The following is a 15591-nucleotide window of genomic DNA, read 5'->3' on the forward strand; positions in this document are numbered from 1 at the left end:
CTGAGAAGAACTTGCAGTATCTACGGCAAAGATAGACTAAGAGGAGTGCTTAGAAATCACTATGGGGTGAAAAGTAAACACAGTGGTGCAACAGAGGAATTCACGAATAAAGAAATACACATGGCCAGCAAAAATATCAGAAAGGAAAAAAATGAGCTTGTGGGTTTCATCAGACTCCATAGTGCAGAGTTATCAGAGAAATTCAAATTACAGGTACAATTGTTGACTCTCCCGGTTTTCTGTGGAGACGGTGGGGGAAGGGGCAGAGCATGCTGAGTGGGCCTTCGGTACAGAGGCCAAATAGCGGTCCAGAGCCTCCGGGCCTCCACGCCCCTGCTCTAGGGCATTCTGCAAGAGGATCCCGCACCTCCTTCCAGTGCGCTGTGGCCCTCTTGCTCTCTTCTAGGGAGTGCGGGAGAAGGTGGGTCCTGCGGGCGGGTTGTGTCCAATGCATGGAGCTGGCCCAGTGGCAGCAGCTCTGAGGCACTCGGAAAGGGGGCGTGGCCAGGCTAGGGGCGGGGTTACGCTGGTGGCTGTCGCTCTGGGAGCGGGAGAGGGGGCGGAGCTTTCAGCCAAGGAGGAGAGACCGAGGGCGGGGTGGGCGGCTCGAGGCCTCGCATCCACCTAACCGGCCCCTTGCGGTGCGGTCGGTCGGCGGGGCTTGCGCGGGCCCGGGCCCATGGCGGCGTCGGCGGCCCTGTCTGCGGCGGCGGCGGCGGCGGCCCTGTCCGGGCTGGCGGTGCGGCTGTCGCGCTCAGCTGCAGCCCGCGGCTCGTACAGCGCCTTCTGCAAGGGGCTCACGCGCACGCTGCTCACCTTCTTCGACCTGGCCTGGCGGCTGCGCATGAACTTCCCCTACTTCTACGTCGTGGCCTCCGTGATGCTCAACGTCCGCCTGCAGGTGCGGATCGAGTGAGCACCCGCGGCCACCTCCAGGCCGCGACGACAGGGCTGCAGGCATGAAGAACGGCGGGGTCCGGGGCCGGCGGGACGCGGCCGGGAAGGAGGAGGGGCGGCCCGGGCCCCAGAGCCCGAGACCTCCGCGGAGGACAGGGCCACTGAGCCCCCGAGCCCCCGAGCGCCAGCTCCGGTCACCCACATCACGACCGGGGACAGACTGCACAGAAACTGGCAAGAACGGGACCGTTCCGTCGAGCTCCAGAAAATTATTTGAGTGCAGCCGACCTGTTGCCTCACCTTGGCCGAAGGCGGGGAGCAGGAGGAAGAAATTCTGCAGCAGGAACGTGAATGACTGGCCCTGACGGAAAAGGTAGGAGGCCAAAGGTTGGACTTGCAGGCTGGAGGGAGGCGGTTGCCATGACATCTAGACGTCCAGGCCCCTTGGTGGTTTGGGGGAGATGTGGAAGGGGCCCGAGGAAGCCAGCCCAGGAAGCTTCCAAGCCGAGAGCTGGAGAGGCAGGGCAGCTGCAGGTCTCTGGACTCACTTGTCCTGTTTCCAAGATGGGGTGAGGGGCGGCGGCCTCCGCATCTCGGAGGGTCAGCAGTTCACCTGCGGAGGCCCTGGCGTCCCCACCTGCCCATGGCCCCAGTGGTGTCACTTGAGCACTAGGTCCGGGGAAGGCCCTAGAGTAGAAAAGATGCTGCCACCCCTCCCCTCTACCCCCTGGGAGGCAGCCTGGAAGGATGGTTGTGTTCCGGGCCAAACCCCAGGTCTGTCTCCTCAGCCCTTCTCAGAACCGCCTCCTGCTGGGCCTCTGCTTCTGCTGTTCCTGGTGCTCCCCTCCCCGCTCTCCGAGGGCTTCCTCCAAAGCTCCGCATCTAGGGACAAGGAAGAGTGGGAAGGACACGCTCCTCCCTGTTCCTCCCACGGTCTTGCTCTTCTGCCACCTCAGCCACGCTCCCTCCAGCTCCTGCCGGGGCCCTCCAGGTGCCACAGAAGCGGTCCTCCAGCCCTGACAGCCTCCAGCAGCTCCCTTGTCCCAAGGATTTGGGAAAATGGGAATCTCCCTGAGTGGAGGGCAGCTCTCAGTCTGCGGAGGGAGAGCAGGTGGAGAAGGGGCTTGCAGAGGAGGTGACGCTTGGAGAGACAGGCACCTCTCTGGGTGAGGAGGCAACTCTGAACTCCCCATCTCTTTCTTTCAGGAACTGGTGTTTATAGGAGGTGACCCACCCCTTCTCTGGTCTTGTCAGGAGAGTCAGATCCCTGCCCCGGGCACCCCTGGTCCTAGAGCTGCCTGGGTAGCAGCCTAGAGAAGGGACTGACCCAGGAGAAGAGGCAAGGCCTTCCAGGCAGAGACCCCGAGTGGGGTGGCCCAGTGGTCCAGTCCTGGCATGGGGAAGGAAGGAGGGACTTAGTGACACACACTCTGGGGAGCTCTGTTCTCCCCGCGTACTGACTGGGGAAACGGCTCTGGAGGGAAGAGCTCTGCCCTTGTGACACACGTAAGAAGTGGGGGAGCTGCATCTGCCTCTAGGCCTGCACCCCCCACACACCAGTCTTCTGGAATGGGGGGGGAGGGGAGCAAGGATCCCGGGGACCCAGAGAGAGCGGGGCCCACAGAAGAGAATGTGGCGAACTAGCTTTCATTAGGGTGTATGGGAGGCCACCGGGAAGGCCAGGGGACAGTCTGAGCTGAGGTGGGCACGGGAGAGATGAGTCCCAGGACCCCTTCGGGTGCTGGGGTCCTCGCCCACAGAGCCTGGCCTCCCCATCACACCCCACCCCAAGCTTGACCAAGGGCTCCTCAGCGAGGAGGGGCACAGGCCTCTCAGTTTGGGTGGTGGGGTGGGGAGGGAGGGGCTGTTGGGTGGCTCCTGGGATCATGGTGTCACCAGGAGAGGAAGGGTAACCTGTGTGGGATGGGCTGAGACCCAAGCGTGACCCCATCTTTCTATCCCCAGGGCGGCCCCCATGCCGAGGATCACACAGGAGAGTCTCCTCTGGATGGGCTTGGATTGGTCCTGGCTGCGCGGCTGACTGCGGACTAGCAGCAGGGCAGAGGGGAGCCAGGAGAGACCCTCACTCATGCCTACCCAGTCCCACAACTGCTCTGGCAACTGCTTGCTCCTGGTCCACGTACCTAGTGTTCCTGGGACTGAGAATCACGGCAGCCTGGTGGGCCCTGGGGACAGAGTGGCCGAGCCTCCCACCATCTGCCCTCCTTAGCTGCCCAGCTGGAGCACAGGTCCTGGGTGAAGATCTCTGCCTGCCCCTCCCTGGGGCCTGAGGCTGGTTGGAGACCACCACGTGCCCCCTGCGGATTCCACAGATGGGGCCTGATGGCTTCCTTCCTTGTGCCAAGTTGCCTGGGAGCCCCTGATCCTGGTGTCCCCTCCTCCACCCCAACCCTGTCCCCCCAGGACCACTTCTGGGAGCTCACTAGCCAGCTGACTCCATCCATGGATCTCCAGGGACAGCCTCTGAGAGACTGACATGGGGCTACGTGGGAGGAGAGTGGCAGGGGATGAGAAACCTTGGGAATGATACACAGATGTGCCCCTTTCAAGCCCAGGTCTCACCCTCTGGGAGACTTGATCCCCAGCTCCAGCCTCTTCCTGGGCCAGCCAGGCAGGGAGGAGGAGGCTGAGAATGGCATGAGAGAGGCTCTTCACTGACCGTGTGTGGGAGAGTGGGTGTGAGTGTGAGTGTGCCCACGCACACACTAGTGGCTGGGCATTGCCGCGGGAGTGGAGCCATTGAGCAGGGTGAGCTGCGCTGGGTGCCCTGTCCTCCCTGCGGAGCTGCCTGGGGCCCAGGAGGCCACTTCTCAACAGAGAGAAAGCATGCTGGAGCCTCAGGGGCCCCTGGCCTCGGAGCCCCCGCCCCTGCAGAGCGGCCGCACCCCGTGGGAGGGCAGGGGAGGTCTGCGGGGGCCCTGGCTGGGGCTGGCTGGGCTCCAAGGGACTGTCCCAGGAAGGTGAGAGTCCCTGCCCCTGCTTTGCTTACCGTTTGGCCTTGAGTCGGTAGCTGCTTCTGCTTTCCCGCCTCTTCCTTGTGCCCCCACTGGGCCCTTGCTGCTTGACGGGCCCTCCATGCACTTTATTTATTTGCAGTCTGTTTTTCAGGCAGTGAAGCTTCAACAAAATCAGAGACACCGACTTGAATAAGATGACTTTCACTTTTCTGTGATTAACTGTGCACCGGTCAGCACAGTCAGATCAGAGAAAAGTTCTTGTTTCAGGTGTTGTCAAATCTTATTGTCTGTCTAAGTTAAGAAGAGTCCTCTGAGTTCAATAAAATAAAATAAACTCTGGAGGCCTCCTGTTTCTGGTTTGGCGCAGCCTTGGAGGAGAGAGGGGCCAGTGGGGAGAGCGGCCCACCCTGGTGGCCAGGAGCTGGGGGAGGGGAGCCCCCTGAGGGCTGTGAGGGGGCGGGGCTGTGACAGGGGACTGGGGCCTGGTCAGAGGAGGCTCTGAGACCGGGCTTGACCTGGACCTCTGCCCCCATCAGGAGAAGGCGGCAGCACAGGCCTGGCCCAAGAGGTGGCAGGTTGTCCCAGTTTGTTCCAGTCACAGCCTTTATTTGAATCACCTAACACCTAAGTCTTTCCTTCATTTTAGAGCCTGGTGTTAGAAAGCGCTTAATTCAGTTGAACCCCGAGGTGGGCTGGGGGAGGTGACATGGAATGGACTGTCTGCAGATCATTTTGTGTCACCCAGAAGCCTGTCTGCAGGAGCAGGTGACAAGGTCCCCATCCCTCCTTGCCAGCGGGTGGTGCTGAGTTTTGGAGAAGATGAGCCTTCCCTTCCCTGACCTTAGGCCCAGGCTGTCCAGTCAGATGCTGGGCCGGGGCTCCGAGGGTGCAGGGGGGAGCTGGGCCGGCACGGGAACGCAGCCCCCACAGCAGAGGAAGGATGGTGGGGAGGACACAGAGGAGGCATCCTGAGGACATGGGGTGTGGTGACACCCTGGGGTACAGCCTAGGGTAAAGGGCCCTGGGGCACTCCTCACCTGTCACCAAGAGCTCCCCAGGGGTCAAAACACCTTGACAAGAGGGCCCCTTCCAACATCTGCCACCACAGGAAGGAGGGGTGGACCCCACTCCCAGCCAGTGCCCTGAGCTCCCACTTCCATTGTCTAGATGGTTCTGTACAGTCCCTGCTGGTCCCATACCCACTTCAGGGACCAGTAGCCTGGAACAAGCAGATGGGAAAGGATGAACCGGCGCCCAAGGGTGAGACACTGATGAGAGAGGACCGCGTCCTCACTAGGGAGGAAGGCAGGCTGGCTCATCACTCTCTGGTCCAGAACAGCGCCTGGGAGACCAAAGACCTGCGCCCTGAGCCCAGATCCTCCGCTGACCATGGTGGGGCCCCAGGCCAGCCACGGGCACTGGTGCGTTCTCGGGAAGGAGCCTTCAGGGTGGTGTGGGCCTTTAGTGATGATGTTTATTCCACACGTGTCTCAGGTCGCAGCTGGAGCAGCCCTGTCACCATGAGGAAAGGAAACCATGTGAAGGGAAGTGACAGGTGATGAAGCCTTAGGAGCTGCAGGCACCTGCTGGGTGCTTTGCTTCCCTAACTTCATAATCCCCACCCACGGCCACCTGTTGGAGGAGGTCACCGAAAGGATGTCACCACAGGCTGTCCCGCGAGCTGGCCCCGGGCAGTCAGAGGGTCCTCACCCTCCCCTGTTCTTGGGATACACGGTTCACCCATTGTTCCCACAGCTGGGGCTGATTCAAGGATGCAGCCTTGAGAGAATGAGAGAGGATCTGGCCTGAATATGTGACTGAATCCCGGGAAGGTCTCTGTGCAAACTTCTGAGACTCTGGCAGGTGGGTGGGGAGATCTACTTGTCTCGTGCGCCCAAGACAAGCCTTGTCTGTAAGTTCCCTGTTTATTAACCTGGTCCGCCTCCCAGTCTGGAGTTGTCTCCCCTTGCCCTCCGTGCAAGGGCCAGTTTGCAAACTAACACTACCATTATCCCCATTTTTCGGAGACACTGAGGCTTGGAGCCCAGTGTGAACTAGAACCCCCAGCAGAAGCTCTTTTCCTGAGGCCCCTGTGCCCCCTGCTGCACGGGGAATGGGGCTGGAGGGGTGATGGAAGGGCGGAGGCTGAAGATGACCCTGGGCTTTCTGAGCAGGGGCCAGGGACAGGTAAGAACCCGCGGGCCTGGAGGCAGAGCTGGGGGCCCTCAACGTGGAGCTCCCCAGTGGGAGCAGCTGGGGCCACGCCGAGGTGGGCCCACCCATCACCTGCCACCTCTGCAGGCTGGCTGCGCTCCAGGCAGCGGAGTCCTGGCGGGGAGGGCGGAAGAGCGGCCGGGAGGGCGGTTCCAGGAGCGCTGGGCCAATAGCGTCAGAGCGCGAGAAACAGAGGCCGCGAGGAGCCCCGCCCACCCACCCCAGGGGGCACCGCTGAGCTTGGGTGAGCTTGCACTTTTGTGTGTCTTTTATATGTGGGGAAATAGGAGCATATGACTTTTTTCACTCTCTGGCCTGAATTCTTCCTGCTTAGCTTACTGTGTGGTTAAGTCAGTTTCTGCTTCCAAAGCCGCACGGTATCGCTCTTAGGAAGGCTTCATCATGTACTTCGCACTGTCTCTTGGTTGTTTTCCTTTGTCGTTGTTTCTTCAAGGGGTGAGTTTCGGGCTGTTGTTGGGTTCTGTTTGCTTTTGTTGCCTTAATTTGTTTGTTTGTTTGTTTTTATCAAAGATGCGGGACCGATGTCGTTATGGATAAACGCTGTGGTGCAGTCACGGTCAGTTTCTTACCCTGTACTCCTGCAGGTGGACCCAAGTGTGTGCAGGCCTTAGGGGTCTGGCACCCTCCAGAACGCTGGTGCCAAATCCTCTACTCACTCCACTCAAGGATGAGAGTGTTTTCAGAAAAGGGTGTCAACTTTGGGTCACAAGACATGTTTTAAAATTTGTTCCTGCTTTTCGTTGCCTCAAGGTGGGTGCATGTCTCTCCCCTCAAGATTAGTATAATTTTTCATTTAAACCAACATCTCCCTAAAACTCTTCCTTCTCCGTCATCCCCAGTTCACGGCTAGAGTTAAATCCAGTCTCCAGGTGTCCTGGGGAAAGACAGGCCTGGCTCCTTTTCTTTTGCTGCTCCCCTTTTCCAGAGTGAATCTCATGACAGGTTTTAAATCTCTCAGTTGGATAAGCCAAATAGTTTATTTTGATATTTTATTTTGCATGCATGTCAAGATTAAAATGTTCCATGTGTCCATTGGCTATTTGTACTTCTCTTTTCAACTGCAGGGGGTAATTTTATATTGAGGTATAATTAACATATAAATTATATACGTTTAAGGTGTACATATCTTGGTTTTATATATTTATATATTGCACACTGATTACCACCATAGTGTTAGCTAACACCTCTGTCATATCTCATAATTATCATTTCCTTTTTGTGGTGAGAACAATTAAGATCTAGTCTCTTAGCAGCTTGGAAGTTTATAATGCAGAATTGTTGACTGTCGTCACTGCGCTCTGCATTAGGCCTCTCCGGAACCTATTCGTCCACCGGTTGCAAGTTGATATCCTTCAATAACCTCTCCCCAGTTCCTCCACCGCCCAGCCCCTGCTAACTGTCATTCTACTCTCTGTTTTTATGAGTTTGGCTTTTTTAGGTTCCACATAATGTGAGATCACACTGTATTTGCCTTTCTCTGTTTTTCTTATCTCACTTAGCATAACACTCTCAAGGTCCATCCATGTTGTCACAAGTGGAAGGGTTTCCTTCTCTTTCATGGCTGAATAATATTCCTCTGTGTGTGTCTGTGTGCGTGTGCATGTGCGTGTGTGTGTCTTTGTCCACTCATCCAGTGATGGGTACCAGTGGTATAAGTTTGCTTCCATGTCTTGGCTCTTGTGAATAATGCTGCAATAAACATGGGAGTGCAGATATCTTTTCAATATCCTGATTTCATTTCATTTAAATATACACTGAGTTGTGGGACTGCTGGATCGTACGGTGGTTCTACTTTTAGAATCTAGACCCAGGGGCATGGGAGTCCTCCCAGTGCTGAGGCCAGCCTGCCTGTGGCCTGGGGTGAAGTCAGTGCTCACTCCCCACTCCCCACCACGGGCACAGGCTAGTACTCAGCACACGATAGAATGAATGCAGTCAGAGCAGGGACGCCATTCTCCTGAGCAAACCTCAGTTTAAGGGATTCCCACCAACAAAATGATGCCTTCTCAGTGTCCCCTGAGTCATCCACTCAGTGCCAGACTCTGGAGCAGGCTTTCAGGATACAAAGGTGAGCAAGTTAAATGTGGCCCGTACCCTCCTACTGGGGACAGATACAGGATTCATTCACTTGGCTTCAAATACATGCAGGTTTGTGAAACAAAATCAGATTCACCCTCAAATTAGGGCAGGAAATGTGGAAAGGAAATATGCCCCAGCTGCCATGAAAATTCTCTGCTACCACTTTCCCCACTTGGGACAAATGGAGAGTTTGGGGCTTGGGTGGGTGCAGGCCCCACTCTCAGTGACTCGGGGAGCTCCCCCCATGCACACAAGATGTTGCTGCCTCTGCTGCCTGGAGCAGGGGTGGAGGAGTGCCCCTGGGGAGGGTCCTGTGTGGGGGACAAGGCGTCCAAGAGGGTACCTGGAGGGAGCTCTGGTTGCCTGAGATACTTCCCCCTCCGTGGGGTTCACCTTCCTCCAGAAGACGGCCACCGCCCTGGTCAGAGGCCTGAGCGTGGTCACCACAGCCTGGGCACCTGCTGCTCATGATGCCTTCTGGTCACAGCGACCTCTCAGGGTCTGGGCTTCCTGCTGTCATTCCTCAGCCTCTGTGGCTCCATGCGACCCTGCTGCCAACTTAGGAGGTGACACGGGCCGCATGTTCAAGTCCCTGTGGACCCCAAGTGCAGGGCCTGCCTCACTGCTGTCCAGCCAATGGATGTGCAATGGGTGGACTCCTGTGGCCACTGAGAGGAGATGGGCCTGGATGTCCTGGCTCCTCCCATCATTGATGAGGGCGCCAATATGGTGGCCACAGGGAAATGGGCTCAGGTCTCTGCCCTATGTATGCTTCAGGGGGTTGAGGGGTTCCTCTGTGGGAACCCCCAGAGGATGGCATCCTGGCATGGAAGGTGTGGCTTTTTGATCAGGGCTGCAGCCCTAGAAGAAGCTGGAGGCTACACACCCCCATCACTACGATTCTCTTTTTCTGCCTCATGGATCACATCCTCTGAATGGAAAGTAAGGAGACCAGGCCTGGTCCAGACACCCTAGAGATATATACTGTGACCAAGTGGCATTTATCCGAGGAGTGCAGACTTGGTTTAACATCTGAAAACTACTTAATCTTATAATTCATATTAATAGAACAGAGGAGTAAAGCTTGATCATTGCAATAGATTCAAAAAATGAATTTGACAAAATCCAACACCCATTCATGATCAAAGAAACTTTTAACAAATTTGGAATAGATAGGAACTTATTCAAACAGAAATAGTGTCTACAAAAACTCAGTGTGCATAATACTTAATGGTGAAGGAATGAACTTTCCCTTAATATTAGGAATAATGCAGGGTGTCCACTTTTGCCATTTCTATTCAACGTTTGACTGAAGGTTCCAGCCAGTGGAATAAGCCTCCCACCCTACCAAAATAAAACCATCCTGATTGGAAGGGAAGACATTAAACTCTCTTTATTCACAGATGAGCCTATATGGAGAAAATCTCAAGAAATACACATACACACACACAAAGGCTACTAGATGCATAAACAGATTTAGCAAAGCCACAGGACACAAGATCAAATTTTTTCTTTTTTTTTTAATTGAAGTATAGTCAGTTTACAATGTTGTGTCCATTTCTGGTGTAAGATCAATTTTAAAATATCGATTGGATTTCTATACACTAGGAACAAATATTCTAAAAATAAAATTAAGAAAACAATTTGATTCAAAATATCCTTAAAAAGAATAAAACACTTATGGATAAATCTAGTAAAATATATATGAGACCTGCATATAAAAATTATAAAACCTTTCTGAGACTATTTAGAGAAGCCCTAAATAAATAGAGACATTTCATGCATTGGAAGACAATATTGTCAAGATGGCAATCTTCCCCAATTTGTCTGTAGACTGAACACAATATCAAAATCTCAGCTGATTTTCCTGTAGAAATTGAAACTCTACCAAACTGACCTATATATTCAGTGCATTCCCAACAAAGTCACAGCAGGACTTTTTAAAGAAATTGACAAAGTCATTCCAACATTTCTATAGAAATGCAAAAGGCTAAGGACAGCCCAAAAATTTTGAAAAAGAACAAAGTTGCAGGACTTATATCACCTCATTTCAAGAGTTAGTACAACACAACAATAATCCAGGCTGTGCGGTACAGGCATAAAGATAGATTTAGAGATCAATGGAATAGAACAGAGAGCTCAAAATATACTCACAACTATTTGGACAAGCAAGTGAGTTAGATGGAGGCATCACAGCAACACAAGAGACAAAATATAATATTTTCAACAAATAGTACTGGAGACATTAGAAAGGCACATCTTTAAAAACAAAACTTAACTCACATTATATATAAAAATTAACTCAAAATCATGACATACATATAAGAGACAAAACCATAAAACATGCCACCTGAAATTACTGCAGTTCACCGATGCCCTGCTAGGTGTCCTTTCCCCAAGGTCAGATTTAATAAAAAGTCAGACTCCATCACCCTGGGAATCATAGAGAAATGGCTAAAGCAGAAGCTCCACAGCCTCACATTGATCCCTACTCTTCTCACTTCCTTCTCGTGCCTCAAAACCTCTCTTCTCTTCCCCTTATCAAAACTGGCTGTGCACAGGTGACTGTCCCTGTCGCTGAAGGCCTTAGCGACACGACACCCCACCCAGCGCTTTCTGATGTAGTTCAAGAAAGCCGCCACGAGATGGCGGTGCTCCACCAGCGCCGGCCAGCCTCGCGTTGGCGCGTGGAGCATTCAGCCAGCTTTGGCCGAATTCGCTTTCTGCAAATGAACAAACCACGAGGATGAGATACACAGGTTTTCGAGTTATACGAGGTGCAAGATCTCGCGCCAATAAGAACTCACGAACTGATGTGCTTCCGATTTCTATGCACGCTACAGCGAGAGCTGCAGATATAACTGAGGAGCAGGGCACCCCCGTAAGTCACGGGGACATTTCCGAGCACCATCAGTGCTGGAGATGGTCAGTCCCATCTTGAAACCAGGCGCAAGGCGGTTGGAGAGGGCTGGGGAGGGGGAAACCAGCTGGGTTCGACCCCGGGCTCTTCAGGTTACGAGCCACGTGGCTTTGACCAGGTCCCTCACGTTCTCTGCACTTCGCTTTCTTCATCTGCGAAATGATTAGTAATCCCGAGGTTCTGTGAGGAATTGGTGAAATATCAATCAGTGACCACTGAGCACGAGGCCTGACACGTGGAAGCTCGTGTCTTTGTTAGTGATCGGCCTTACTCAGAGCTGGTCAGACGAGCCGCTCAGTCTCAGGGACGTCAGAAGGCAGCACTGCATCAGGGTCGAGGGCACAAACTGTCGTTCCATACAGCAGCTCTGCCACTTAATAGGGGCTGCGGGATGCCACTTGGCCTGTTGGAGCTGCAGCTTCATGACTGGTCAAATTACCGTGTGCAACACCCACCTGGAGGCCTGTCGCGGGGTCAAATGCAGCCCCGAGTGGAGTGGAGCGAGTGAGCAGCGTGGGGAAGGGCCAGGCTGCATGGGCGGTGGTTGCCGTGGGAACCCGGCCTCAGGGGCATCACCGGGTCGCACCCGCCCCGAACCAAGGCACTCCTTCTGCCTTGTCTGCACCTCATTCACCCAGTTCTTGTCTGCTCGCCCTTAGCTGCTCAGAGTGAGTGGCCTAGCTCCAAAGGGAGAAGAAAGAAAACATGTGACGGAGGGGATTCTGTCCATCAGCAGTTCACCGGATTTGGAAAAGACAAAGCCACTCTATGACTTTGATGGCAGTACTACAGCTGAAATCCGCAGTGAGCCTCCCTGAAGCTCACAGCCTTCTCTGCTGGCTCCCAGCTTTCCTGGAAATGCCCAGAGTCCTAGGACGCCTGAAGCTTTGGCCTCCCATAGCCTCTTGGTGCTGTCTTTCCTTTCCAGGGCGTCCAGGAGGGCAACTGAAGGACAACTGAAGGACAAGAGCCCGGCCACACTCCTACTCCCACTTCGTCCTTCCTGTGACGTGGACTTTTCCCCTGCAGGGGAGACCCAGGCCTTGTAATGCTTTGCTCAGTGTCTTGTCTCTGCTTCCTGAGAACGCCCCATACCTGGCCCACTTATTCCCCTCTTGTCCCTTCAAGTCCAGCCGGTGAGGCCTGGAGCTTATCGTGGGAAGAATTTCGAATCCCAGCATTTGAGATACCAAGGATAATCTTTACGTTTCTCTGTTGTTGCTTTAAACAAAAGCAACAAACAAAACAGTTTGGTTTCATCAGCATCACTAATAATATTTATTGGACACTGAAGAGCAGCAAGGTTCTGCCCTAGGTGCTTTACAGGACTGAATTCTACATCAGTATAGATGAAACTGCAGCTCGTGTCAGATCAACATAAGGCACTCACGATACACCCAGGTTTTTTTGTTGTTGTTTTTAATCTTGAAAGCTTTTCTTACCCCAATCTTTAAAATCTGGCTTCAAGCAGAGCAATAGAATAAACAGAGTTAAAATTGTGCCAGAAAGCTAGTAACATGGCATAGCTGTAGGAGAGGAAATAGGTGTGACGGGGAGAGGCATTTTATAGCCATCTCCTCACCCATTTCTGAAGTCCAAATTATCCCCATGTCTTGCCTGAATGATGGCAACTGCCTCCCACCTGGAAGCCTTCTTGCTTTTACTGTTGCCCGCCCCCCCCCCCCATTCCATACACAGCAGCAAGGTTGAGTTTTTAAAAACGTAAGTGGTGTTTCTTCCCTGCCTGTGACTCCATACTTAAACTATGCAGCAAATACCATCCTTGTGTGGGTCTCTGGTGCTCCCCCCAGTGCTTCTGCCTCGGGTTTGTGTGTGTGTGTGTGTGTGTGTGTGTGCAGATTATACTCCATCATAGATTATTACGAGATATTGAATATAGTTCCCTGTGCTGTACAGTAAATTTTTGTTGCTTATCTATTTTATGTATAGTAGTTTGTATCTGTTAACCTCATACCCTTAATTTGTCCCTCCCCGACTCCCTCTCCCCTTTGGTAACCATAAGTTCATTTTCTATGTCTGTGAGAAAAGGAAGCCAAGAAAAAAAATTTTTTTAAGTGATAGAAAGTGCACAGAGATCTGCCTACTGCAAGCTCTAAAGCACAAATATTACACAATATGTAACTGCAGTGAATTTAAACAGATAAAAAAATTCCAATCCAACACTTTAAGGAGAGAGAATAGGTGTTGAACAACGTTGAGAAACTTTTTTAAATGAATTTTTTTTTCTTTTTAAAATTCTTCTCTCCTTGGAGGGGGGAGGGTATAGCTCAAGCAGTAGAGCACAAGTTTAGCATGCACGAGGACCGAGGTTCAATCCCCAGGACCGCCTCTAAAAAAATTAATAAATAAACCTAGTTACCTCCTCCCACCAAAAAATTAAAAAAAATGAAAAAATAAAATTGTTCTCTCCTATTTCTCAAATTTCTTGTCCTTGAGAATTTAAAATGAGCTCCTAGCAACCTTGTCTCTACATTTTCCCATCCTTCCTTAAAGTCTATACTACCTGAACTGACTTCAGACATACAATGGTATTGCTTATCATCTTTTGTCTTCTTTTTTTTTTTAACCTGGGATAGAATTTTCTGAGGTTCTACTCAAATAATCAGTTACCTCAATTATTTTAAATTTCAGTAGTGACTGCAGAATTATGTTATAATGTAATGGAAATGTCTTGACTCTTAGGCTTTGGGGGGTTTTCGTAGAGACAGCATAGGGGTTCCAGCCCTATAAACTCTGGGGTTAGGTCTCCTAGTTTGAGATTTCAACTCTCATATACTAATAGTGACTCTGATCAAGTACTTAACTACTCAGAGCTCAGCTCCAGGACTTGAAATAGAGGGCAATAAGAATCTATCTCACAAGGTTGTTGGGAGGATTCAGTGAAAACTGTGTATGTCCAATGCCTCAGACACAGTAAATGCTTGAAAATAGCTATTCTGCAGAATTTTGCCTCATCTTCTTAGAATCTTAAATCAATAAAATGTTTAATGTCCTCTCTGATACATTCTATATTGTTTCATTCAATAGTTTCAACATCTGACTTATTAGAAGCATTAAAAAATACCAAAGACATAATTCATTTTTATTACACAGTAATGTTAAAGTGTACTTAAAAGTTTTGAAGGACACTGTCCCATATATGAGAAAAATCAATTTTACCATGAAATCTGAATTATAGCAGACTTCAAACCTGAAAAAAGAACTATCCTGAATTATCATTCATTTGTTTAACTTGCCATTATATTCCATTTGAGTCAGAATAATCTTTACTTCAAAATATCATTTTTATTATACAAAAATGCAAAAATCCAGCCAAACCAGAAATATGGATATATTTTCCTGGGCCTTCACATTTGTTGATTTTTATTCACAGTTTCTGTTTTAATACACACCAGCAGTGAGAGCCCTTGAGCCACATCGGGAGTCTGTGCGTGCTTTCTGCTCAAAGTGTGACCCAGGGAGCTGCAGCCCCAGTGTCACCTGGAAGCTTGTGACTCTGAGGTCTCCACTCCAGACCCACTGAATCAGGACTTGCATTTTAAGAATCTGCCTGGTGACTTGAGTACACGTTAGAGTTTGAGAAGCACTAGCCAGTGGTAGTTTGAGGCTCTAGAAGTTGACGTAAGTGAACTGTATTTTACAAATGAACTGAGGAAGGCTCGCAATGCTGTGCAGAAAGCCACACAAGGGTGGGAGAGCCAAGGTTGGTATCCAGGTTGCCTGACTTTCAACTCAGGCATTTCTGCACTATCCCTATCAGTTGCAGCCTGCAGCCGGTCCCCTTCTGGTCCCAGAGGCCAGGCTCATGCTTTGTTTCCAGAGCCAAGCCCCTGTCTCATGTCCTTGCATCTAAATCTATGACTTGCTTCTTTACCTAACACCAAGGTGCTCTAGAACAGGGGTAAGCCTAGTCCCCACTATTCCCCTCTCCTGACACATTCCTCACCCCACTTCTTGCTGGAAACTGCTGAGTCTGGCAGCCTAATGGGAAAAGGTCTAGGAGGGTAGGCATTTGGCATTGTGATGTCCCTAAGCGGGTGGGAGTTCAAGGCTAGGATTCTAGTTTCTGGCAAGGACTGGGATGCACAGTGTGGGGACAGCTGTCCACTTCTTTAGACACGTGATCACCAACTGCTTCTGCTTCTGCCGTCAGGCAGGGCAGCTGCCACATACAGTAAACACTGCAGCCCTGTTCCTTCTAAAGACCGTCTTGAAATATAATGGATACACCAGAATACTCTTTTTATTACACCTAATAAAATAAATTTATTTTAAAATTTTAATTAAAGTATTGTTGATTTACAACATTAGGTTCAGATATACAACATAATGATTCAATATTTTTATAGATTATACTCTGTTTGGAGTTACTATAAAATATTGGCTCTGTCCCTTGTGCTGTACAATATATCCTTGTTGCTTATTTATTTTGTACCTAGTAGTCTGTACCTCTTAATCCCA

General features: G+C 51.3%; 1 protein-coding gene across 1 annotated transcript; it reads left to right on the forward strand.

The window, feature by feature from the left end:
* Positions 1–598: 598 nt before the first annotated feature.
* LOC140691920 (small integral membrane protein 10-like protein 2A) lies at positions 599–4155 on the forward strand. The gene is made up of 3 exons (XM_072956394.1): positions 599–1270; positions 1686–2063; positions 2863–4155. Exon 1 carries the CDS (start codon positions 680–682, stop codon positions 914–916), a length of 237 nt encoding a protein of 78 aa, XP_072812495.1. The 5' UTR covers positions 599–679; the 3' UTR covers positions 917–1270; positions 1686–2063; positions 2863–4155.
* Positions 4156–15591: the final 11436 nt, after the last annotated feature.

This window comes from Vicugna pacos, chromosome X (genome assembly GCF_048564905.1).
Source record: "Vicugna pacos chromosome X, VicPac4, whole genome shotgun sequence".
Taxonomy (NCBI): Eukaryota; Metazoa; Chordata; class Mammalia; order Artiodactyla; family Camelidae; genus Vicugna; species Vicugna pacos.